Source organism: Aegilops tauschii, chromosome 3 (assembly GCF_002575655.3).
Source record: "Aegilops tauschii subsp. strangulata cultivar AL8/78 chromosome 3, Aet v6.0, whole genome shotgun sequence".
Classification (NCBI taxonomy): Eukaryota; Viridiplantae; Streptophyta; class Magnoliopsida; order Poales; family Poaceae; genus Aegilops; species Aegilops tauschii.
This window is the reverse complement of record NC_053037.3, coordinates 13577072-13601736: the sequence shown is the minus strand read 5'-3', so window position 1 is coordinate 13601736 and position 24665 is coordinate 13577072. Positions and strand designations below refer to the sequence as shown.

Genomic DNA, 24665 nt, shown 5'->3' with positions numbered 1-24665 from the left:
GCCTGTGTTGCAAGGTGTGAAGTTGAGTAAGACTCAAAACCCGACCACGGCAGAAAATAGAAAGAGAATGAAAAGTCATTCCCTAGGCCTCAGTCATAGGTTCTATAAAGTATGCTATGCTGTGTACCAGACCTATTGTGTACCTCGCCATGAGTTTGGCAAGAGGGTACAATAGTGATCCAGGAGTGGATCACAGGACAGCGGTCAAAATTATCCTTAGTGGAATAAGGAAATGTTTCTCGGTTATGGAGTTGACAAAGAGTTCGTCGTAAAGAGTTACGTCGATGCAAGCTTTGACACCGATCTGGATGACTCTAAGTCTCGATCTAGATACATATTGAAAGTGGGAGAAAATAGCTAGAGTAGCTCCGTGCAAAGTATTGTAGACATAGAAATTTGCAAACTACATACGGATCTAAATGTTGCAGACCCGTAGACTAAAAATTTCTCTCACAAGCAAAACATGATCACACCTTAGTGCTCTTGGGTATTATCCACATAGCAATGTGAACTAGATTACTGACCCTAGTAAACCCTTTGAGTGTTGGTCACATGGCGATGTGAACTATGGGTGTTAATCACATGGTGATGTGAACTATTGGTGTTAAATCACATGGCGATGTGAACTAGATTATTGACTCTAGTGCAAGTGGGAGACTGAAGGAAATATGCCCTACAGGCAATAATAAAGTTATTATTTATTTCCTTATATCATGATAAATGTTTATTATTCATGCTAGAATTGTATTAACCAGAAACTTGATACATGTGTGAATCCATAGACAAAACAAAGTGTCCCTAGTATGCCTCTACTAGACTAGCTCGTTAGTCAAAGATGGTTAAGTTTCCTGACCATAGACATGTGTTGTCATTTGATGAATGGGATCACATCATTAGGAGAATGATGTGATGGACAAGGCCCATCCGTTAGCTTAGGATAATGATCGTTAAGTTTTATTGCTATTGCTTTCTTCATGACTTATACATGTTCCTCTGAATATGAGATTATGCAACTCCCGAATACCGGAGGAACACCTTGTGTGCTATCAAATGTCACAATGTAACTGGGTGATTATAAAGATGCTCTACAGGTGTCTCCGGAGGTGTTTGTTGGGTTGGCATAGATCAAGATTAGGATTTGTCACTCCGTGTATCGGAGAGGTATCTCTGGGCCCTCTCGGTAATGCACATCACTATAAGCTTTGCAAGCAATGTGACCAATGAGTTAGTTGTAGGATGATGCATTACGGAACGAGTAAAGAGACTTGCCGGTAACGAGATTGAACTAGGTATGATGATACCGACGATCGAATCTCAGGCAAGTAACATACCGATGACGGGAACAACGTATGTTGTTATGCAGTTTGACCGATAAAGATCTTCGTAGAATATGTAGGAGCCAATATGAGCATCCAGGTTCCGCTATTGGTTATTGACCGGAGATGTGTCTCAGTCATGTCTACATAGTTCTCGAACCCGTAGGGTCCGCATGCTTAACGTTCGATGACGATCGATATTATGAGTTTATGTGTTTTGATGTACCGAACGTTGTTCGGAGTCCCGGATAAGATCACAGAAATGACGAGGAGTCTCGAAATGGTCGAGATATAAAGATTGATATATTGGAAGGTTATATTCGGACACCGGAAAGGTTCCTGGGGTCACCGGATAAATACCGGAGTACCGGGGAGTTACCGGAACACCCCGGGGGGGTCAATGGGCCTTCATGGGCCTTAGTGGAAATAGAGGGCAGCAAGGGAGCTGTGGGGCGCGCCCCCCTAGGCCCAAACCGAATTGGTTTGGGGCTTGAGGGGCCGGCCCCCTCTTTCTACTCTCCTCCTCCTCTTTCCTCCCACTCCTAGTTGGACTAGGAAAGGGGGAACCTACTCCTAGTAGGATTAGGATTCCCCCCCTGGGGCGCACCCTATGAGGCTGTCGGCCCCCTCCCCTTGCTCCTTTATATACGGGGGAGGGGGCACCCCTAGAACACACAAGTTGACAATTGTTTTAGTCGTGTGCGGTGCCCCCTCCACAGATTTCCACCTCGGTCATATCGTCGTAGTGCTTAGGTGAAGTGTTGCGCCGGTAACTTCATCATCACCATCGCCACGCCGTCGTGCTGAGGAAACTATCCCTCGGCCTCAACTGGATCAAGAATACGAGGGATGTCATCGAGCTGAACGTGTGCTGAACACGGAGGTGCCGTACGTTCGGTGCTAAGATCGGTCGGATCATGAAGACGTACAACTACATCAACCACGTTGTCATAACGCTTCCGCTTTCGGTCTACGAGGGTACGTAGACAACACTCTCCCCTCTCGTTGCTATGCATCACCTAGATAGATCTTGCGTGATCGTAGGAAATTTTTGAAATTACCGCGTTCCCCAACAGTTCGTGTCCCGAGGGCAGAGGTTTGTAGTAAGCATCAATTTTCCTCAAGTGGATGACCTTAAGGTTTATAGAACCATAGGTGTACTTGGAAAACGACCACTGGACAATTTCTGCACAAGCAAATACATAACTTTATCTTGTCCCCCAACAAACTAGTAAGATTGCCAGTCTTACTAGCCTGGCTAGTTGTGTGTGTGTGTGTGTGTGTGTGGAGTACTCCTTAGGACATCAAACCCTATGGAAATTCCCCAGCCCCGCGCCCTGCTTCTCTCCTCTCACCTAGTTAATGTAGACGGGGACGCCGCTAGTCAGCCTCTCCTCCCTCTAGTTCTTCCAGCAATTCTTTAATTTGTGTTGGTCCAAGAAGTGTTGCCGAACCTCTAGATCGGTACACGTTGATCGGCGATCATCTAGAGAAATGATCACGGCTAGGAGATTCAACCTAGCTGCGGGAATCGTCGGTATTCATCAATAATCTACTCTGCTTCCGCTATGTTCTAGTTAGTGAGGGTGATTGTTACCCGCATCTTCATGGTGTTATGTGATCGCGTACATAGTTTTTTTGTTGCGTAGCACGTTCCCCTACGAAAAAGACATGCTTCATTTGAGAGAATACGTCTATTCTACCGGTCAACAATGTGAAATTGGTGGCGAGGTTATTTCCAAAGCAGGAGTTCACTGTTTTTTCTTGGTGCCATAAGCTGAAGTTGTGTTTATTATCAAGAAATGTGAATTATATTTCCCTAATTGTGGGTTTATGCTAAGTTCTGTTGTGCGTAGGCCGGGGTTACAACCTCCTTTTCAAACAAAGAGTTTCTATTGTGCATAGAGGTCTTCGAGAGGCTTTATAAATATCACCAACAAATTAGCATATGTCTTATACATAGGACATGAGGTACAGATCTTGCCGATCCAACTATAAGCCGGAGCCACCAGCCTGCAGTAGTGGCGAAATGCTCAGAAGAGAATAAATGGATTCATCATGCCCGAAAGTCCCAACGTCAAAACGAAAGAACCAATAATTCTCAAGCTTCAGTGCCGTCTGTGCTACTTCTTTCAGTGCCTTATCCATCTCATGCCTCAGGAAAATGTTGATGTACTTGCTATCCCTAGCCATCATCCAGTTCATTTGTTGAATCACCACCCTTCTTATGCCCGGAGCATCAGAAGATGGCGACTTGTACAACTCCAGTATCTTCCTAAGCATCTGGACGAACATATCGTCTGTAATCTCGGCATTCCTCAGCGCGTTAGTGAATTTCTTTGCATTCCCGCTGGTGCAGATTTGCATGCACAAGCCAATAAAGCTCTCCAGCAGCTTGCCTTGTTCATTTATCATGAGCGCCTCCATTTCCTGCATATATAGCGCTTATAATTTCGAGGACATATCCCAAAGGAAAACTAACAGAATTGGATAATGGTCATGTGATTTCACTATCTTAAACTGGGAGGATGGATAACTCTATTTGCTTACATGATCAGAAGGTTCACCAGAACCACCGACACCTTCTATTTTATCCAATGCATGTTTGATTGCTTCCAATACCTGTGAAAGCATTCATACACTTATCATCCCCAAAAGAACAAACGGACTATTTCAAGCATAATATACGCATGCTTGCTTTGTTATATAAAAAAATGCTTCGACAAAATCAAGCGTAAGATAATCCAAAGCCAGCCATTTTAATTTGGAAAAGTTGTATTGAGCTCCTAGTAGGTGTAACCTTATCTCGACTGTCCAATTTTGCATCAGAGTTTGTGCATAGAAATTTATCTTTTTTTCTCTCCCAAACAATAAAACATCCGAACATGAAACTTTGCAGGTCAACATTACACAAGTATTATGTGCAGAAATTGTTTCGGGTATTATCATTTGAGAAATTTATGTTGTAAAATATCTAAACATTTCCTGCATAGATTAGTACATGTGTGATGTTGACCTGTAAAGTTTCAAGTTCAAATGTTTGCTTCTTTGGAACAAACCTAAAAAGAAATTTTCTATGTAGAGATAGCACAAATCTTGAGACGAAACTTGATGGTCCAGATAAGAGGGGTGCACCTACATGTGTGCTCGGAGTAGGGGTGAAAAATAGATGGAACATAATTTTCACTTCCAAGTTTTGATTCAGGATAGAAAATGCTTAGCATTTACCTTTGGTAGAGCTTTGTTGACTGTCTCCAGCTGATCACCGTAATGTGGTCCCTGGTAACCCCGAAGATTCTGCAAGAATTTCGCCACCATAATTCTGTGCTCTGCGGACTCTTCGGAGAGTGTAGACACAATTCGTTGCATGTCTTGCAGCTTAGTTTCTGACAATATGGCCATGATGCTCCTTCCACTCACTGCGTTGAGCATGGCATTTTCTTTGATAGGAGCACTGAGTAGTACTAACGCTTCGACCGCCGACATTCTGACTCCGGTTGACACTCTCAGAGAGCTGTCTTGGCCTTCATCACTGTCTTCAGCTAGGAGACTAATGAGTTTCCAGATGATTAGGTGTGACCTTTCTATCTCCATCCTGGCATTGTCATTTAAAGCTAGACATGCAAGGATGTCTGCTGCTTGAGCAAGCATCGCTGGTTGGCTTTCAGCATAATCTATGATGAACTTTCTGATATTCCGTATGGTGTGTATATTCTTGGATACTTGGCACCTGAGCTCCTCGCCGGTCTCACCAGCTGTGCTCACAAGCTTGCGCAAGACATTTAGTGATTTCTCGACTATAATTTTATCAATATTAGAGTCTAGAGTTTTTTCATCCTGGCAGCTTGTAATGTCTAGGATCTTGGAGAGCAGGTTCTTGGCATTCTTCGCCTCCGCACGGTTTTCCGGATTAGTCAGGAGTTTGTCAAGAATATCTACACCAAGCAATGTGAGCTCTTTGCTCACACGGATTGAGTTGCTAAAGGTCCCACTGATCTTTGTCTTGTGTGTGATAAGCAGTGAAGAAATAGACTGGAAAATACCAGGAAAGCTCTCGACCTGAAGGTCAGGCGCGAGCTCGAGCAACACGCGCGCAGCATGCCCCCTGGTGTCTTGTTCCGCATCTTTCTTCAAGCCCAGCATGTAGACTGCTTTCTCGACAGTATCAAGAGAAGATCGAATCTTCGTGAGCACCATTGCTTTGTGTTCCTTGATTCTGAGGAGGTGGTCAAGAATACGAATTCCCAGCAGCTGGTCATCCAGTGAGTTAGAGGTCAACTTCTGCTTTGCAAAGGAAACCAAGTCCATGTTGACTGCCTCACGAAGATCCCCACTAATGCATTTTAGAAGGCATTCCTGTAGATAGCGAGCAACAGCTAGAAACCCCCAAACTCCTAGCTTATATTTCAAACAAACCACAAACATCCGTTTCAATGGGCTTGCCACTATCGCAGACACGAAATAGAGAAGGCATTGGCTGAGCACCAGTGCGTAGAATATGTTCAGGGACAGCCTAATGTTCTTATGATCATCGTCCTCTTGATTCCAAGCATCAACATAATCTTGTCTTCTCAGACGCAATGAAGACATAACAATACAAGCAATGAGTGCGGCGAGCTGCACATACCCGACTAGACTTGTGTAGAGGAATCCGAAGCAATAAGATCTATGAGAGGAAAATGCAGATTGTAACTCGGGCATCATCTCATCTATGGAATCTTCAGTGCTTGCATGTCTCTGCCAGCTTCCACGCCCTAGAATTGCAACGTTTTCTGTGTTTACCATTGTTTCAGCTAGGCGAAAGAAGAACTGGTCCTCAGATTTTGCATTGTTAAAAAGCCTGGCAATTGAAATACAAGTATGCAAAATTAGTTCAACATATAATCATTGGTTTGGTGATCCTTATAACTCACAAATTACAGTTAGTGGATCTTTATTGGACCACAGTTAATAGATTAGGTCTTATTAATTTGATCTTAATAACGTACCCAGTCAAGCGTTAGTACCATTTATTAGGTGAAACTTCTGGTCCATAGATCACAACCTTTCAGTTCGATCTACTCAAATCAAACCAGCCTATTAGGGCACGAAGTCCTGACCGATGGCAATGCACCCTTCTCACAGTGAGGCCACTTAGAAGAGAAATGCACCCTTCTTACAGAGAGGCCACTTAGAAGAGAAATGCACTTACAGTGAGGCCATTTAGAAGAGAAATGGTAAAGAGAATAGACTATATCTTGTGATTTGATCCACTGTGCCAGGTGTAGGGTCTAATATCTTGGTAATTTCATACGGGAGTGGGTGGCCAGTAACTGAAATTTACTGGATGGTAAGAAACCCTAGTTTCACAGGCAATTATCAATTTTCTCGATGCAAATTTACAAAAATGTTTCATTTAAACTCGTAGGATTTGACAACGTGGGAACTTTGTGGGGGGGGGGGGGGGGGGGGGGGGTATTTGCGGACCGATAACCAGCAATATTGTCCGGTTAATGGGACATCGACTAGACGACATCCTTTTCGAAATGTGTTTTTCAATCAATGTATAGTTTTATGTCTTTGTTTAGGTAATACACTTGACCATGTGCATTTCATTCAAGTTTCTTCTCCTCTTTTAGTGCATCTACCTTCTCTCTTTTGATGTCATGCACACCTTACGGCTGGATCTCATCGAGCAATCTCCTCACCAATGCGCTGATGGTATGTCAAGAACACAAGATAGCCTAATTTAGTGTGTCAAGGGTGGTCGATTCGATAGCGTAACCCTAAAACAACCTTTCGTATGATAATTTTATTTTTAAATATAAATAATTTTGCTCAAACATACATGTATTCATCCAAATCGACAGATTTTTGTAGGTATGCCCATTTGTTGGAGGGTAACAACATATTCAGAAAGTTAGGTATTATCAAAACGCTAGCACCACAGACAATGTTAGGTATTTTTTTTTGCGGGGTAATGTTAGGTATTAATTTATACATGCTACATTTTTTATCAATCATGAATGTAATACAACACGCCGAAACGTATATCTTGGAACTCCTAGCACACCAGTGGGAGTTGGGCCAATTCTGACCCTACCTAATGATTGCATGCATTTGATGAATTCAAAATTTCAAGTTTTTGTTTCATTGACATTTTTACCTAACTTTATTTTTTTAATTGTTGGCTTTATTTCAATATTTTTATCTTTCTTAAGTGCAGTAATTTTCTTGTTTGAACGTACTCCCATTTTCTTTTGACAAGCCAACAAAATTGTTCATTTCATTCAAAAATTGTTCCTTCCGTTCAAGTGTTTGGTTCATGTTATTACGCATCATAGTCAAAATTAGGTTGATTATGGACAGAAATTAGTTTACTACTTTTGAATTCTTCATTTATTGTATTCAAATATTTAGTTCACGATATTCATATTTTTAGTTCATTGTTGTCAAATATTTGGTGCACAGTAGTCAAATGTTAGGTTGACCACATCAAAAACATTTTGTTGTCCATAATAAAATATTTGAATCTCCAACTTAAAAAAAGTTGGTCTGTAATAGATAGATTTATTCAGTACATAACATCATTTATTTCCTTTTTGTGGACAATATAGAATATTAGATAAATAAAGAAACAACAAATAAAAAAAGGGGGGATATAACAAGATAAATGAAATCATAAGCAGGCAAAGAATAACAAGAAACAAATGCGCAGATGAAATATTAAAATAATACCGGGTGAAAACCTTGTAAAAATGCAAAAGTCCGCTTCCATGGTTAAATACGTCTAGAATAGAAATCCAACATAACGTCCTCTAATTGGTGTAAGCATTGTTATTCTGTCCAACCATTTGGAGGTTTTTGGATCCTATCATCGCTAGCATCGCTCATGGTCAAATCACTTGGTTACGATTCACTACCATGGGTACTTGTCAACTTTGCAATAACTAATTAAAGGCTATGTGCATATGCAGATGCCGGGGTTGTTGCGTACCCTCGTTCCATAAGAAAAATGATTCACTCCCATGGTGGTAAGACATGTACACTTCACTCTTGCATTAGTACAGCAGGAAGATTAATTGCTCTTTTTGAACAAAAAAATTATTGCAAGATAAATCTTAAGAAAAGAAGTAAACATGTCAAAATGGAATGATTCATGTGTAAAAAGAATGATTTAGATTTTTCAATAAAGAAAGAATGAGTGATATACCAGGTAGCTTCCATGAAGACGATGATGGTTACGAACCAGAAGTCCTTCTGCTTGATCAGCGTGGAGAATCCACCGAGCAGCACAACGGTGGCCCAGATGAAAGCTAGCGCACCACAACCACTCATCACCTTTTGAAAGAACGCCATCCGGAGGGCCATGGTATTGATCTTCTTTTCCGGCGCTTGTGATCATATTTCAGAGGGTGGTGCGGGCTATTTTCTTGGTTGAGTTCTGGTATATTCGGCCCGTTCATTGTTGTGGCACGTGGAGAGCTCTCTCTCTCTCTCTCTCTCTCAAATCGAGTGTGGGTCTCTCTTTTTGTGTTCTCCTGCCTCTCAAATCGAGTGTGGGTCTCTCTTTTTGTGTTCTCCTGCTGAGGGTGGCACCGCCATTTTATAGTCCTCAGTCGCAGGTTCATCTTTCCTCATGCAATTCTTCGCAATGTGTCTGATGTGGTTAAAGGCATTACTTTGTTTACTATATCAACTTAATTAGATTCATTAACGAAGCTGCGTAGGTAGCTGACGTTCTTTTTGTATATATATTTTGTTCATTAACGAAGCTGCGTAGAGCTGACATGTGCTCTATCTGTATACACGCAAAGCCATGCAGACGATACATAAGATGTATCGCATGCAGCTTCCATGCATCTTGTGTCGATGACAACGATGCATAGACACATCCATCTATGTAATTAATTAAGAAACCATGCATAGTGTAAACCGTCCCACCCTCGCCAGGATTAGTAACGCTGACCCAGTCTTCCTCTCCATTCATTGTTCATTGTAGAAAAATATATCCTTTGTTTTTTTTCTTACTAGAAAAATATATTCTTTGGTGATCGATCTGGCTTCTGTTGACGGGTCAAGCATAGCACATTGCTTGAGGTTGTTACCATTGATGGGCCTCACCGCCCGTTAGCAGAAGCTGCCTCCTAGTGGCTGGTTTTATATATGGCCCCTTCCAACAATATTGGCTCGGTTCCTTTATTGATGGATTATATTTTAACGACGGATTATTTTTTAATGTCAACATAATCCATCTCCATCTTTCTCATATTTTGCCAAAATAAACATAAGGAAAAAAATAAACCTTTTGTATTATCATGTGCAACATATATATAAGAATATTTATTTGTATGCGTCTCTTCTGATTGTGTAAAACTCAGTGAGTTTTTAGTCCGAACCATCATAGTATCTACTATTTAGTGACTTGTCAATCAACATTTTCAAAGCATCATCGAAGCCATCAGTTTTTACTCTGACCTACAAAAGTGAACGTATAAACACATATTAAATAAAAATTAAAAATATGATATATATATATATATGTGTGTGTGTGTGTGTGTGTGTGTGTGTGTGTATATATACATATATATGTATATATATATAGTGTTACTATTCATCACCCAGGGTGCAGAATAAGCTATTCTTCAGCCGAGGTAATCTTACGATCATTTCATAATTAAATTACGTTCGGAATTCAAATAGTTACATTCCTATTGTTTCACCACGTAAAATTTGGCAGAAGAAAATAAAAATATAGGTCATAGGACAAGAAAATTCGCAGTTTATGTGTATTTTACACTATGTTTTTACGTTTGTAATTTTACATAACAAAAAATATTTTTTACGACGATTATATATTTTCTTGCGGTTTCTTTTTACGTCGGAAATAAGACAAAACTTACGAAACGTAAAATTATGGTGCATTTATGGTAAAATAGAGGTGGGTGAAGAATAAGTATTCCTCACCCAGGGTGACGAATAGTCAATTTTTAGTAGAGTGAGTTGCATCCCCATTTTAATAAACTGTAGGTTCGCATGTAAATCACTTGTTGGCAATTATTCTTTGGAAATAACTTGTTATAGTATGTGATATTTTTCACTATATAAATAAGTATGTGACATTTCTCTCATAGAAAACAACCGTTTTTTCTTACAGAAAACAAAAAAAAATTAAGTCTCTCTCACACACACACACACACATGCACGCACGCACGCACACACACACACACACACCGCACGGCACAACACTCACACTCAAATATCATTCCCCCAAATTGTTGTCCCTGCTACGGCGTCTCCGCTGCCATCTCTCCCTGCCACGGCTTCTCGCTACCGCATCTCCTTGACACACGACACTCAGTCCGCACCTTCCTCTCATCGTCATCTCCCCTCCACATCGTCTGGGGCCAATTCCCGGTGCCAAGGAGTGCACACCGTCGTAGACGACTGCTTGAAGCCCTAGAGGCGGAGCACCGTTGTCTCGTTTAAGCAGAGGTAGCTTGGAGCAGACCTAGGGCTGGCGATGATATCGATCCATACGTGCTTGCACTGTTTGTGTTTCTTCCCATGATCTCACGGTGTTATTCATTCAATATGTTGTCCATCGATATCACCGCAGTGACGAACTCAATTATTCGTCCAATGTGTTGTCTTTTTTACGCATGTAAGCGATGTTGAAGTTATGTTGGCACTGTGGCAATAAAATAATTCCTACAATGGTAGGATGATGTGGGCATGGTGTTAATAATATCAAAACAAGCACAGTGCTAGCATGAAACAAGTACTGATCGCACATTTAAATACATGTATTTCAAAATTTAATTTACTTCAAATATTAAAAGCACTCATCGCACATTTGAAAATTGTTCACGTTGTGTAAACAATGTGTTTGCACAATTTTATAACATGTTCATAACATTCAGAAAATATGTTTGTGACATTTAAACAATGTTCACGTGTTTCAAACAAATGTTTGTTACATTTTTCTAAAAAATATACAATGTCAAAAAAAAATGTTCGCATAATCTTTAAACATGTTTCATATCATTCAATATAATGTGCATGACATTTTAAAAAAATGTTCAAATGTTTTCAAAAATATGTTCGTGACATTTAAAAATAATTATTATTACAATCTAAAAAATATTTATGTAATTGAAGAAAATGGTTCGTAGCATTAAAAAATGTATGTGGCATTTCAAAATGTTCTTAACACCTAATATGTTTTGCACTTTAAATGAAATTCACGGCATTTCGGAAAAATCTTCGATATGTGTGTGAAAAAAAATTGAACGCGCATTTAATAAATGTTCAACGTGTATTTCAGAAAAATGGTCAGCGTGTATCTGAAAAATGTTCAATATGTAGACGGAAAATGGTCCACGTGTATATGAATAACGAAAAAGGAAAACAAACAGAAAAAAATTAAAGAGGAAAGAACATTACAAAAACACATAGAAGCAAAGAAGAAGAAGAAACCGCACGTAAGATCTAAAATAGGTCTGAATCAGTTCGGATAACCTTCCTCTCCATTCATTGTTCATTGTAGGTAAAAAATATACTTCTTTTTTTTCTTTTGAAAAAATATATTCTTTGGTGATCGATCTGGCTTCTGTTGACGGGTCTAGTATACCACATTGCTTAGGTTGTTACCATTGATGGGCCTCACCCGTTAGAAGAAGCGGGCTCCGATACTAGTGGATAGAAACAGGTATGTCTTTGTCTCGTCCGCAGCAAGATACACGGTAGCCTTGCCACAAACGACCATGTCGGTTTGTTATGCAAGTGTGTTTCGTTCTTTATTTTCCTTATTTTTTCTCATTTAGGTTTTTTGTATATATTTGAAATATTCTAAATACATATATTCCAAAATTTGATTTACTAGAAATTTGAAAAGGGCTCACCTCACATTTAACAAATTTTGATGGAGTGTAAAAAATGTGTTGGCACAATTTCGTAAGATGTTGCTAACATTCAGAAAATATGTTCATGACATTTAAAACAATGTTCGCGTGTTTCATACAAATGTTTGTTACATTTTTCTAAAAAATATACAATGTCAAAAAAATGTCCGTGACATCTTTAAATATGTTTCATATCATCCAATATATTGTGCGTGACATCTTACAAAAATGTTCAATGTTTCAAAAATATGTTAATGGCATTTAAAAAAATAATTATATGATGTAAATATTGTAATAAAATCGTTTGTAACATTCAAAAAAATGTACATGGCATTTCAAAATGTTCTTAACACTTAATATATTTTGCACGTTTAAGTAAAATTCATGGCACTATTTAAAAATATTCAATGTGTGTGAAAAAAATGAATGCACATTTGATTAATGTTCAACGTGTATTTCAGATAAATGTTCAGCGTGTATCTAAAAAATGTTCAATCTGTATATGGAAAATGGTCAACGTGTGTATGAATAGCGAAAAAGGAAAAATAACAGAAAAAAATTAAAAGGAAAAACCTATACAAAAATCACATAGAAGCAAAGAAGAAGAAGAAACCACATGTAATCCTAAAAACAGGTTTGAATCAGTTCGGATAAGCTTCCTCTCCATTCATTGTTCATTGTAGGCAAAAAAATCCTTTATTTTTCTTTTGAAAAAATTAGATTCTTTGGTGATCGATCTGGCTTCTGTTGACGGGTCTAGTATAGCACATTGCTTGAGGTTGTTACCATTGATGGGCCTCACCCGTTAGCAGAAGCTGGCTCCGATACTAGTGGATGGAAAAAGGCGCGTCTTTGTCTCGTCCGCAGCGAGATACATGGTAGCCTTGCCTCAAAAGACCGTGTCGGTTTGTTATGCAAGTGTCTTTAGTTCGTTTATTTTTCCTTTTTCTCTTATTTGCTTTTGTCTATATATTTGCAATTCTACATACATATATTCAAAAATTTGATTTACTTCAAATTTGAAAAGGGCTCACCGGACATTTAACAAATGTTTAGGCAGTGTAAAAAATGTTGCTAACATTCAGAGAATATGTTCAAGACATTTAAAAACAATGTTCACGCGTTTCAAACAAATGTTGTTACATTTTTCTACAAAATATACTATCTCAAAACAAATGTCCGCATAATCTTTGGACATGTTTCATATCATGCAAAATCATTGTCAAAACATGTTCATGTGTTTTATGTTCATGACATTCAAAATAATGTTTATACACTGTGAATAATATTCATGTAATTTAAGAAACTGGTTTGTTCCATTCAAAAACAATGTATGTGGCACTTAAAAAATGTTCTTAACACTTAACAAGATTTGAACGTTTAAATAAAATTCATGTAATTTATGAAATGTTTGATGTGTGTTGAAAGAAATTCAATGTGCATTTGACAAATGTTCAATGTATATCTGAAAAATGTCCAATCTGTATACAGAAACTGTTCAACGTGTATATGAATAACGAGAATGAAAAAACAGAAAGATAAATAACAAAAACACATAGAAACAAAGAAGGAGAAAAAAATGCATGTTAGATCTAAAACAGGTCTGAATCAGTTTGCATAACCTTCCCAAAACAGCTCGAGAAAGCTACAGTGTTGGGCCCTGCTCATTAGGGGACCACGATAGGTGAAATGAGGGTATGTATGGCAGTAAGCAAGACATAGCCCCTGCACACGGAAAATGCTATTCTTCACACATACTTAAAGATAGTGGATTGGTAGAACTCATGCACCTTAGCCTTTAGCTTTTTTCACTTCATTCAGTCCATCTTGCAGCAGTATTGTTTTCTGCAGGCTTTCTTTGCTTTTCTATCATTTATTTAGTTTTCCTTTTTCTTTCGGGATTTTGTGAGTTTCTAATTCTTTAAAATCAATAAATATGTTCTCAAAAAAAATAAGGTCATGATTTTAAAAAATGAAATAATATTTGGAAATTCATGAAGTTTTTTTATAAATTCTTGAAATAATTCCAAATTGGTGAATTATAATGAAAATATAAAAATATTTTTTAAATCCTTAACATATTTTTAAGTCGAGAGTCTTTTTCAATATTTTTAATATATATATTTGTTTTGTAAATAAAGGTAGCTCATCAATTGCTCCCTCCATTTCATCATATTTATTGTCCTAGCACACAACGGGGCCTAATGATATCATTCCTTAATGAAGTCAACATATAACAATTTTTATTGTATTTATATTTTTTTTACTTAATTTATTTTTAAAATCACTGCCTTTCATAAATTTGATGTTTTTTTATTTCCCTTCACTTTTATTAATTTTATTTCTCAACCAAGTCTCATTTTCTATTGATAAGCCAATTTTTGTGTTCAGTTCATTCGAGTATTTGGTTCTAGTTTTTACGCACCACAGTCAAATATTTGTTTGATTATGGCAAAAAATAGTTCACTATATTTGAAATTTGAGTTTACTATATTCAAATATTTGGTTCACACTAGTTCTAGTTCAGAGTTATAAAATGTTTTGTACACTGTGGTCTCAAAATATTAGGTTTATGCAACAAAAAACATTTTTATAGTGATAACAAAATATTTAAATCACTATATTCACAATTGTTTTTATTATAGATAGTTGTATCATTACAATAAGATTATTCAATTCCTTTGAGGACCATATAGAATATCAGATAAATAAAAAACAACCTAGAAAAGAAAAAAAAGGGATATAGAAAAAGTAGAAAAGATAATGAAAATCAGAAGCAAACCAAGAAAATCTAGCAACCAAACCAACACAAGAAAAAGTTAAATAAATACCGGGTTAAAACAAGGGGGGAAAACAGTAGAACAAAGGAATATATCATGTAACAGGCATAGACTCTCAAGCAACACAATCTACGCCCTTCAATTATTTTCCAACTGATTTCTTTCGTTGGTGCTGGACGACCGCAGGATGCTGCCAAGTCTATGCTTCCTCTGCTTGGCAAGGTCAAGAGCGTTGTCCCGGGGTCGCTTATGAAAACGACTCCCCTTAAACTGGGGGTAGGTATACAACAGAAATGAAATTCAGTTCCAGAATAAGAAACACATGATAAGAAACACATGACGAAATACTACTACTACTGACAATTCAGCTCAGCAGAAACAATTACTACTGACTTGTTGATATAAACTTTTATATAAAAGACAAGTGAGGATGCAGAGTGGCGCAGTGTCTTAATTCTAAAATAAATATGTTTGAACATATATATTCTAAAAGTTGACATATATCTAAGCAAAATTAATTTGATCCTGAAAGTATATATGTTCTGTTGCGGAAATGAAATGTGCAGCCGACGGCTGGTCTCAGACTCATCGGAGATGAGGAAGCAGAGGAGATTCTTCAAGCGGTAATCACTTTCATCTTGCACATGTCTGGTTGTATATACTGTCACTGAAGATACACCGTTGAACAAGGGCTAGAAATGATCTTGTTGCAGGTCAGGGATGTCGTCCACACCGAGAGCAGGTTTCAGTACAATCCAAAGTGGATCAACGTTCTTGAGGGATCTCAAGAAGGATCTTACATATGGGTATCATAGCAAACCACCAATCGCATATAAAGATGAGCAATGGATTCATATACACCTGCATGCACCTTATGATTTTTGTACATGGTAGGTTGCTCTGAACTATCTGCTGGATAGATTAGGAGGGGATTACTCGAAGACGATAGGCGTGATTGATCTTGGAGGTGGGTCGGTGCAAATGGCGTATGCGGTCTCCAGTGATGCTGCGGCGAATGCTCCTGCTGTTCCCGACGGCAAAGACCCCTACATCACAAAGGAATACCTCAAGGGAAGAGACTACAACGTTTATGTGCACAGGTTATTGTCCTGACTCCTGAGTCCTGACTGACACACATCTGTGTTGCAGTTTAGAATTTCGAAAATTAAAGAGAACATATGAATGAGTGCATACTTGTACTACGGCGGTTTGGCCGCTCGTGTGGAGATCTTGAAGGCGAAGAAGCGGCCATTTAGCTCCTGCATACTCCGTGGATTCAGTGGTACGTATCTGTAACAGAAACAGAGGATCACAGCCATGCACCATTTTCAGTTGGATTTCCTGTTAACAATGCAAGCTTGTTCCATGAAGGTAAATACACCTACAATGGCGAGGACTACGACGCATCAGCCTCGCCGGAAGGCGCGGCGTACGACAAGTGCAAGGAGGAGATCGACAGGGCGCTGAAGCTGGACGCGCCCTGCGCGGCCAAGAATTGCACCTTCGGCGGCGTGTGGAACGGCGGTGGCGGGGCCGGCCAGGACACCGTCTACGTCGCGTCCTTCTTCTACGGCAAGGCCACCCAGATCGGGTGGGTCGACATGGGCGCGCCCAGCGCCAAGTCCAGCCCGGCGGCGTTCCGGGCCGCCGCCGAGAAGCTGTGCCCGCTCAGCGTCCGGGAAGCGAAGGCCACGTACCCCGGCCTCCTCGACGTGCCCTACGCCTGCATGGACCTCGTCTACGAGTACACCCTGCTCGTCGATGGTTTTGGACTGGCGCCGGCCAAGGAGATCACGCTGGTGGAGAAGGTGAAGCACGGGGAGTACTTGATCAAGGCGACGTGGCCGCTGGGTGAAGCCATCGATGCCGTCGCGCCCAAGAAACGAGTTGCGCGATTGCTACTCTAATAATCTGCCGGCTGTCGGCCGGTAGGATCGATTGTGTTGCGTTGTGTGCCGCTTAGTTAATTGGTGTAACACGACATGGTCTGTATCGCTCGATGGATGTATCGATTCGCAACAATAATCTCCTGATGAGAAGGTAAAGAGAGCTTTGCTCTTTCGCGGCAAATTTGACGAGTATAAATATCATCATTTTTTAAGAGAGTACTAATTTTGAAAAATTAAGTATCCACCGGCTCTCATATTTGACTAGCCAGACTGAATTCTCAGAAAAATACTCCTCTCGCGCACGGCCTTCTCTCTCTCTCTCTCTCTCTCTCTCTCTCTCTCGCCCGGTCGCATCCACATCGGCGCCACCGATCACTCCCACACGCCCACCAACAACCTGCAACCCTGCCAACCTCCGGCCGCCAAATTCCGGAGAGAATCCAATGAACTTTTTTTTCTTCACTTTTTCATCCTTCTGGTCGTCTCTGGCCATGTCGGTGCTCCTCCTCGTCGGTCCTAGCCTGGTGGCGGTCCTCACTGTCGTCTCCGACCACGAGTAAAGCTGCACCTCCCCCAGAAGAGAACTACATAGGGAAAGCTCAACTTACAAAAAAAAATGTCACCCTGCCATCGCCGATTCAGATGAATCATCATGTTCCGGACCATGACATCGCACCACTAGTAGAAGGATGAAGGGAAGAAACCATTCAGATCAAGAAGCACCTAAGCCATGGCCGAATTTCGTCAGCTTTCTCGACTACTTTGTCGCACGTTTACATTGTGCACGATGATCCTCTATCAAATTGCTTCTGTGGAGCATCTATCCTGGGTCCTACCTAGCTTATGACATTATCTAGCGGCAAGAAGTCATTGTTAGCCGTGTGGAAGGAAAAAGGAAGAAGGAAGAAGAATGTAGAAGTAAGAAAAGGAGGGACAAAGGCTTCCATGTAGGGTCTAGTTCGTTTCATGAGTTAAGTGTGAGGATTTGGTTAGCTCTGCACTTTTTTTAACTTCTCATACTCAAGAAGTGAAGGTTTGAGAAGGTGTTCGAGGAATTAATTGTTGAGGACTCGATTAAAAATGCCCCAAGAGAAGATATATACGACAAAACGAGGTAAGCTGATTTTTTTTTTTTTTTTGAAACGAGGAGGTAAGCTGATTTTGCAGGCGCTCCTGCAGTTTTGCATTTCTTCGACGGTGACGATTTGGGCGACCAAGTGATGGTTTCCAGCGGAGGTTGGGCTCAGCCTCAGCGTCGCCGTCTTGCCCTTTGGGGTGACGAGGGGAACTCTATACCAGACAAACGTGAGCATGAAGCACCGTTCTTATTAGTGAGTCACTCGTGTGTAGCACATGTGCACATGAAAGCTCATGCTTCCACAACGCACGGTGATGCTGTTATTCTGTGCTGATGGTGATAGTGTCGGGCGTATGAACATGGAGGAATATGAAAGGAACACAATCCTGATCGACAGAGAACAGGCATCACATCGAGAGTGCGCAGCATGCTTAGCGTATATGCCAAGTATACATGGTTGCATTTTTCTCAATTTATTTCACTCATTTTGACGCTATTCTTCCAGGGATATGATTGTCGGTCCCTACAAGATGTCTATGGTGATTTTATTAATCTCAAAATCTACTGGCTTAGTCCTTGGAGATGAGCTTTGCTACATCCATGTACAGTTACGTGAGAGGGAGGCTTACGGGGCGAGATGGCATTATTTAATTGGGCTTAGTTGGGCACGGCCCCACCCTGAAAATCAGGGGGGGGGGGGGGGGGGGGGGAGGTTTGATCGGTGGATTGGAAAGTTTCGTAAGATTACATAGAAGGTCTTCGTAGGTGTAGCATTTTTGCTCAGAGATGCTCATAGGGGTTTAATGCGCGTGTGAGCGAGGTTAGGTGTGTGCGCGTGTTTGTGAGCATTTGTGTATGTTTTGTGTATCTAAAAAAAGTATATGTCAAGTATCTTAGTATATCACAATGTTTTTCTTAACTGGAATATACATTTCTCAATAAAGAATATTTCCTCTTTTGAGGCTTCCGCTTTTCTCACAGAGTTGGTTCTAAAACCGGCAGAAACTCTGCATTTTCATATAGAAGAATAGAATTGACCGGTTAATAAATAAAACTGGCAAAAACTGATACATGTGACGCGCACACACCAGCTATGAGGCTTTGCTACAATCAACTCGATGACTTTGTCGCCTAAGCGACCGGAGTTGACACCCTACAACACGACCCAATGTCCTTGGCCCAGCATACAACACACACACGCACATGCGCGCGCGCATACCCCAGTCCCACGACCACGTACCAAACGAGACGACTCTGTCACCCAAGTGACCAGAAACAACACGCTGTAACACCGGGCATGGGGTGCGTACGTTATCAGATTGTTTGCAAAAGAATTTATCGGGCATGAAAATCTGAACTTTTTGCAACTTCTAACTTTTTTAGGTTGAAATTTATCACCCGGAAGTACAAGAGTTATTCATAATGTTCATGTGTTGTTAGTAGCGAACATTATGTAGCTTATGGGATTACTCATGGATAGTCGACTCCAAAACTAGTTCTTCGCCGCAAACACCAATGTACTACATGGTGAATATGATCTAATACATTGGACAAAATGTAGCATGCATAGCTGGTAACTATTAAGAACAGTAAAACTGAGCCTAATCCCTGCTCTCTCATGAATTAGGCATTTCTGGCCGTTTGATTTCGTTTGTTAAACGTTTCTGACCATCCGATCTAAAGTTAGAGCCACGTTAGCCGCGAGCTGGGCCTAACGCCGCAAGTGCAGCTACTCCCGTGTATATAATATGACAATCCTGGTATTCATTGCTCCCAGTTGCTTGAGGCAAATAATTAGATTAGTACATTTGATGGAGTTGTACGATGTGAAAGAACAATGTTCGTTTCTATCAGTAAGAAACTGAAGAATACATCTAAACTGACTGCTGTCAAGAATACAAATTAGTGATAGAGATGATGCTATTTAAGGATTAAGATGTACGGATTGATGAATCCATTAGAATCCAAGAACATTTCAGTGGCTCCATTTTTTTTACTACGTATATGTAGTTGGCCGTACAAACAATTCTTTGTATCTTGCAAAGTTCCTTTTTGTTAATTTAGTACATTGCTGTGTCCTTTCCGGCACACAATAGTTTAGTTTAAGTAAGAGGATAAATGTTGCAAAAGAGCTGGTAACTTTCTCAATTATGTACTCCCTCCGTTCGGAATTACTTGTCTCGGAAATGGATGTATCTAGAACGATTATTAGGAGATGTGAAGGAAGTTTGAGTGGATGAGTTATATCCTATCCATGATACCTGGTGTACAATTACCCTGCAATTGTCCATCGCCGGCGAGTGGCGCACATCAGTCGCCATTAAGGTCCTGTTGCGATGGTTATACACCTCCTCGATTTCCGGCAACCGTTCGCTGCTCAAGGTGACCCTCTAACTTTCAGGCTGATTACCATGGTCAGCTGGATTGACCGGCCCCTGATTCACCTGCATCCCACGTCTCGGCTTGATCGACTGGATACCATCAAGGGCTGGATTCCTTCGGGTGCCTTGCCGCAGCTGAATCTCCTCGAGCGCGTCGTCTCCCTCCTGCACTGGATCCCCTCGGATATTTGAATATCATTCCGGTCTTAAATTATGTTCCTGGAGAGAAATGCAGGAAACTGAGGTACTGCTACGCTACCTGATCTTCCGTGTCCCCAGCGGATGTCCTCTCACATGATCTTGTGACGGTTGACGTGCAGGTATTGACTTCAGTTTCTACATTTTAGATAGATCAGTAGGCTAAATTTTCACCATGGAGATGACTAAGCATGCTTTCTCTGTTTTGTGCACTATTCTTCAGTACAAAATATTGCACCTGACAGGCAGAATTTTTTTTGAATGTTGGTAGTTGATCTACCAAATTCATTGATCAGGAGACAGAAGGTTGATCCAGTTTATGAGGGAAACCAGGCCCAAAAACCATACAAACAGCGCCTTTCGGTGAACAACACACACATCCTCACGAGCCACGGGTCCCTCTGACCGGATCCACCTCCAGTACGATGCCCCCAAGAGAGAACGCGACGCCGACAAGCGCCGCCATCGTCCGATCTAAACTAGATCAAGGGTTTCCCCCGGAGCACGTCGGGAAAGGCAAGGTGAGAGCAGCTACCTCGATGCCTCCAACGAGGAAGCGACGCCAGAAAGCGCCGCCATCGACGACTCCGGCCGCAACCGGAGTAGGCTTTCGCCGGCAGTCTCACCTGCATAGCCCGGACCCAAGATCCGACCAGCCTACACATCAAACCACTATCCCTGCCTCCACGGCCAACCGCACCTCCCCGGCGAGCTCGACGTGCTTCCAACCTTGCATCCGCATCCCCCACTGAACGGAGGATGCAACCCCTAGCGGCGCCATTCGTCTCCCATCGGAAGGATGCAACCAAGCACAACGCCATTCGTCTCCTCGAGGATGCAACGATTGCCGGCCATTCATCTTCCAACGAAGGATGCAACAAACCGCAGCGAGGCCATTCCTCTCCCTCCAGCCACCACCATCTCGTCCTCCTACCCGAAGCAACGTCGAGCTCACCGAACCACCAAACAGGAGGATGCAACACCAGCCGAGGTGCCATTCATCTCCCACAGCTTTGCCCGACACCACCGCTACAGCCACCACACGGCAAAACGTCGCCGGAGCAGGCGCGAAACGCAGCCGCACTCCTATGGCGCCTGATGCCTCCTCGTGCCAGCCCACCATACATCCGCCGACTCCACCTTGACAGCCTCCACTGGCGACAAGATCCGTCCACCAGCGCGCCAGAGGAGCCACCAGCGCGCATCAGCAGGCATCTCCCATCGCGCAAGCACGAGCCAAGCACGCCCGCCAGCTGCCGCGCAGCCCACGACGAAAGGACGGACGCGCCTCCCACCCACAGGCCCGCGGAGTCCAGATCTGGCCCGCCCCCATCGCCGCCGCCAGAGCCCCGCAACCCCGTGTTGGAAATATGCCCTAGAGGCAATAATAAATTGGTTATTATTATATTTCCTTGTTCACGATGATCGTTTATTATCCATGCTAGAATTGTATTGATAGGAAACTCAGATACATGTGTGGATACATAGACAACACCATGTCCCTAGTAAGCCTCTAGTTGACTAGCTCGTTGATCAATAGATGGTTACGGTTTCCTGACCATGGACATTGGATGTCGTTGATAACGGGATCACATCATTAGGAGAATGATGTGATGGACAAGACCCAATCCTAAGCCTAGCACAAGATCGTGTAGTTCGTTTGCTCAGAGCTTTTCTAATGTCAAGTATCATTTCCTTAGACCATGAGATTGTGCAACTCCCGGATACCGTAGGAATGCTTTGGGTGTACCAAACGTCACAACATAACTGCGTGGCTATAAAGGTGCACTACAGGTATCTCCGAAAGTGTCTGTTGGGTTGGCACGAATCGAGACTGGGATTTGTCACTCCGTGTAAACGGAGAGGTATCTCTGGGCCCACTCGGTAGGACATCATCATAATGTGCACAATGTGACCAAGGAGTTGATCACGGGATGATGTGAGTTACGGAACGAGTAAAGAGACTTGCCGGTAACGAGATTGAACAAGGTATAGGGATACCGACGATCGAATCTCGGGCAAGTAACATACCGATGGACAAAGGGAATTGTATATGGGATTGATTGAATCCCCGACATCGTGGTTCATCCGATGAGATCATCGTGGAACATGTGGGAGCCAACATGGGTATCCAGATCCCGCTGTTGGTTATTGACCGGAGAACGTCTCAGTCATGTCTGCATGGTTCCCGAACCCGTAGGGTCTACACACTTAAGGTTCGATGACGCTAGGGTTATAGGGAAAGTTTTTACGTGGTTACCGAATGTTGTTCGGAGTCCCGGATGAGATCCCGGACGTCATGAGGAGTTCCGGAATGGTCCGGAGGTAAAGATTTATATATGGGAAGTCCTGTTTTGGTCACCGGAAAAGTTTCGGGTGATATCGGTAATGTACCGGGACCACCGGGAGGGTCCCGGGGGTCCACCAAGTGGGGCCACCAGCCCCAGAAGGCTGCGTGGGCCAAGTGTGGGAGGGGACCCGCCCCAAGTGGGCTGGTGCGCCCTCCCACCAAGGCCCAAGGCGCATGGGAGAGTGGGAGGGGGCAAACCCTAAGGCCCATCTAGTGGGGCGCCCCCCCCTCTCCTCCCCTTGGCCGCCCCCCTTGATGGGATCTAGGGTTGGCTGCCTCCTCTTGGGGTGGGAACCCTAGAGGGGGGCGCAGCCCCCTCCCCCCCTATATATAGTTGAGGTTTGGGCTGCCCAAGAGACATGAGAACGTCTCTCTTTCGGCGCAGCCCTACCCCTCTCCCTCCTCCTCCTCTCCCGCGGTGCTTGGCGAAGCCCTGCGGGATTGCCACGCTCCTCCATCACCACCACGCCGTCGTGCTGCTGCTGGATGGAGTCTTCCCCAACCTCTCCCTCTCACCTTGCTGGATCAAGGCGTGGGAGACGTCACCGGGCTGCACGTGTGTTGAACGCGGAGGCACCGTTCTTCGGTGCTTAGATCGGAATCAACCGCGATCTGAATCGCTACGAGTACGACTCCTTCATCCGCGTTCTTGCAACGCTTCCGCATCGCGATCTACAAGGGTATGTAGATCCACTCCCCTTCCCCTCGTTGATAGATTACTCCATAGATTGATCTTGGTGATGCGTCGAAAATTTTGAATTTCTGCTACGTTCCCCAACAGTGGCATCATGAGCTAGGTCTATGCGTAGTTTCTATGCACGAGTAGAACACAAAGTAGTTTTGGGCGTCGATTTTGTCAATTTACTTGCCGTTACTAGTCTTATCTTGATTCGGCGGCATCGTGGGATGAAGCGGCCCGGACCGACCTTACACGTACTCTTACGTGAGACAGGTTCCACCGACTGACATGCACTAGTTGCATAAGGTGGCTAGCGGGTGTCTGTCTCTCCCACTTTAGTCGGATCGGATTCGATGAAAAGGGTCCTTATGAAGGGTAAATAGAAATTGGCATATCACGTTGTGGCTTTTGCGTAGGTAAGAAACGTTCTTGCTAGAAACCCATAGCAGCCACGTAAAACATGCAACAACAATTAGAGGACGTCTAACATGTTTTTGCAGGGTATGCTATGTGATGTGATATGGCCAAAAGGATGTGATGAATGATATATGTGATGTATGAGATTGATCATGTTCTTGTAATAGGAATCACGACTTGCATGTCGATGAGTATGACAACCGGCAGGAGCCATAGGAGTTGTCTTAATTTATTGTATGACCTGCGTGTCAATGAATAACGCCATGTAATTACTTTACTTTATTGCTAACCGTTAGCCATAGTAGTAGAAGTAATAGTTGGCGAGACAACTTCATGAAGACACAATGATGGAGATCATGATGATGGAGATCATGGTGTCATGCCGGTGACGAAGGTGATCATGCCGCGCCTCAAAGATGGAGATCAAAGGCACGGGATGATATTGGCCATATCACGTCACTTTATTTGATTGCATGTGATGTTTATCATGTTATGCATCTTATTTGCTTAGAACGACGGTAGTAAGTAAGATGATCCCTCACTAAAATTTCAAGAGACGTGTTCCCCCTAACTGTGCACCGTTGCGAAGGTTCGTTGTTTCGAAGCACCACGTGATGATCGGGTGTGATAGATTCTAACGTTCGAATACAACGGGTGTTGACGAGCCTAGCATGTACAGACATGGCCTCGGAAC

The 24665-nt window shown here is 42.3% G+C and overlaps 3 protein-coding genes across 3 annotated transcripts; 2 read left to right on the top strand and 1 right to left on the bottom strand.

Moving 5' to 3' along the window:
• Positions 1 to 3308: 3308 nt before the first annotated feature.
• On the bottom strand, positions 3309 to 8666 carry LOC109756906 (uncharacterized). The gene is made up of 4 exons (XM_020315749.3): positions 8509 to 8666; positions 4545 to 6156; positions 3867 to 3938; positions 3309 to 3746 (listed from the first exon to the last, which is right to left on the bottom strand). Exons 1-4 carry the CDS (start codon positions 8664 to 8666, stop codon positions 3309 to 3311), a joined length of 2280 nt encoding a protein of 759 aa, XP_020171338.3.
• Positions 8667 to 12061: 3395 nt separating this feature from the next.
• LOC141042605 (probable apyrase 3) lies at positions 12062 to 16092 on the top strand. Its single transcript, XM_073511453.1, has 4 exons — positions 12062 to 12067; positions 15546 to 15602; positions 15693 to 15785; positions 15874 to 16092. The coding sequence occupies exons 1-4, from the start codon at positions 12062 to 12064 to the stop codon at positions 16090 to 16092; spliced, it is 375 nt and encodes a 124-aa protein (XP_073367554.1).
• Positions 15544 to 17049, top strand: LOC109756907 (probable apyrase 3). Its single transcript, XM_073495867.1, has 4 exons — positions 15544 to 15602; positions 15693 to 15785; positions 15874 to 16261; positions 16351 to 17049. The coding sequence occupies exons 3-4, from the start codon at positions 16162 to 16164 to the stop codon at positions 16884 to 16886; spliced, it is 636 nt and encodes a 211-aa protein (XP_073351968.1). The 5' UTR covers positions 15544 to 15602; positions 15693 to 15785; positions 15874 to 16161; the 3' UTR covers positions 16887 to 17049.
• The last annotated feature ends 7616 nt before the right edge of the window (positions 17050 to 24665 follow it).

Excerpts from the sequence above, each read along its gene's own strand:
- LOC109756906 (XM_020315749.3), bottom strand. The coding sequence starts at position 8,666 with ATGGCCCTCCGGATGGCGTTCTTTCAAAAGGTGATGAGTGGTTGTGGT. Across the intron at positions 6,157-8,508 it reads GTCTTCATGGAAGCTACCTG|GCTTTTTAACAATGCAAAAT; the intron begins GTATATCACTCA and ends TTCAATTGCCAG. Across the intron at positions 3,747-3,866 it reads CTGGTGAACCTTCTGATCAT|GAAATGGAGGCGCTCATGAT; the intron begins GTAAGCAAATAG and ends CTATATATGCAG.
- LOC141042605 (XM_073511453.1), top strand. Across the intron at positions 15,603-15,692 it reads CAGAGGAGATTCTTCAAGCG|GTCAGGGATGTCGTCCACAC; the intron begins GTAATCACTTTC and ends ATCTTGTTGCAG. Across the intron at positions 15,786-15,873 it reads AAGAAGGATCTTACATATGG|GTTGCTCTGAACTATCTGCT; the intron begins GTATCATAGCAA and ends TGTACATGGTAG.
- LOC109756907 (XM_073495867.1), top strand. The coding sequence starts at position 16,162 with ATGAGTGCATACTTGTACTACGGCGGTTTGGCCGCTCGTGTGGAGATC. Across the intron at positions 16,262-16,350 it reads CATACTCCGTGGATTCAGTG|GTAAATACACCTACAATGGC; the intron begins GTACGTATCTGT and ends TGTTCCATGAAG.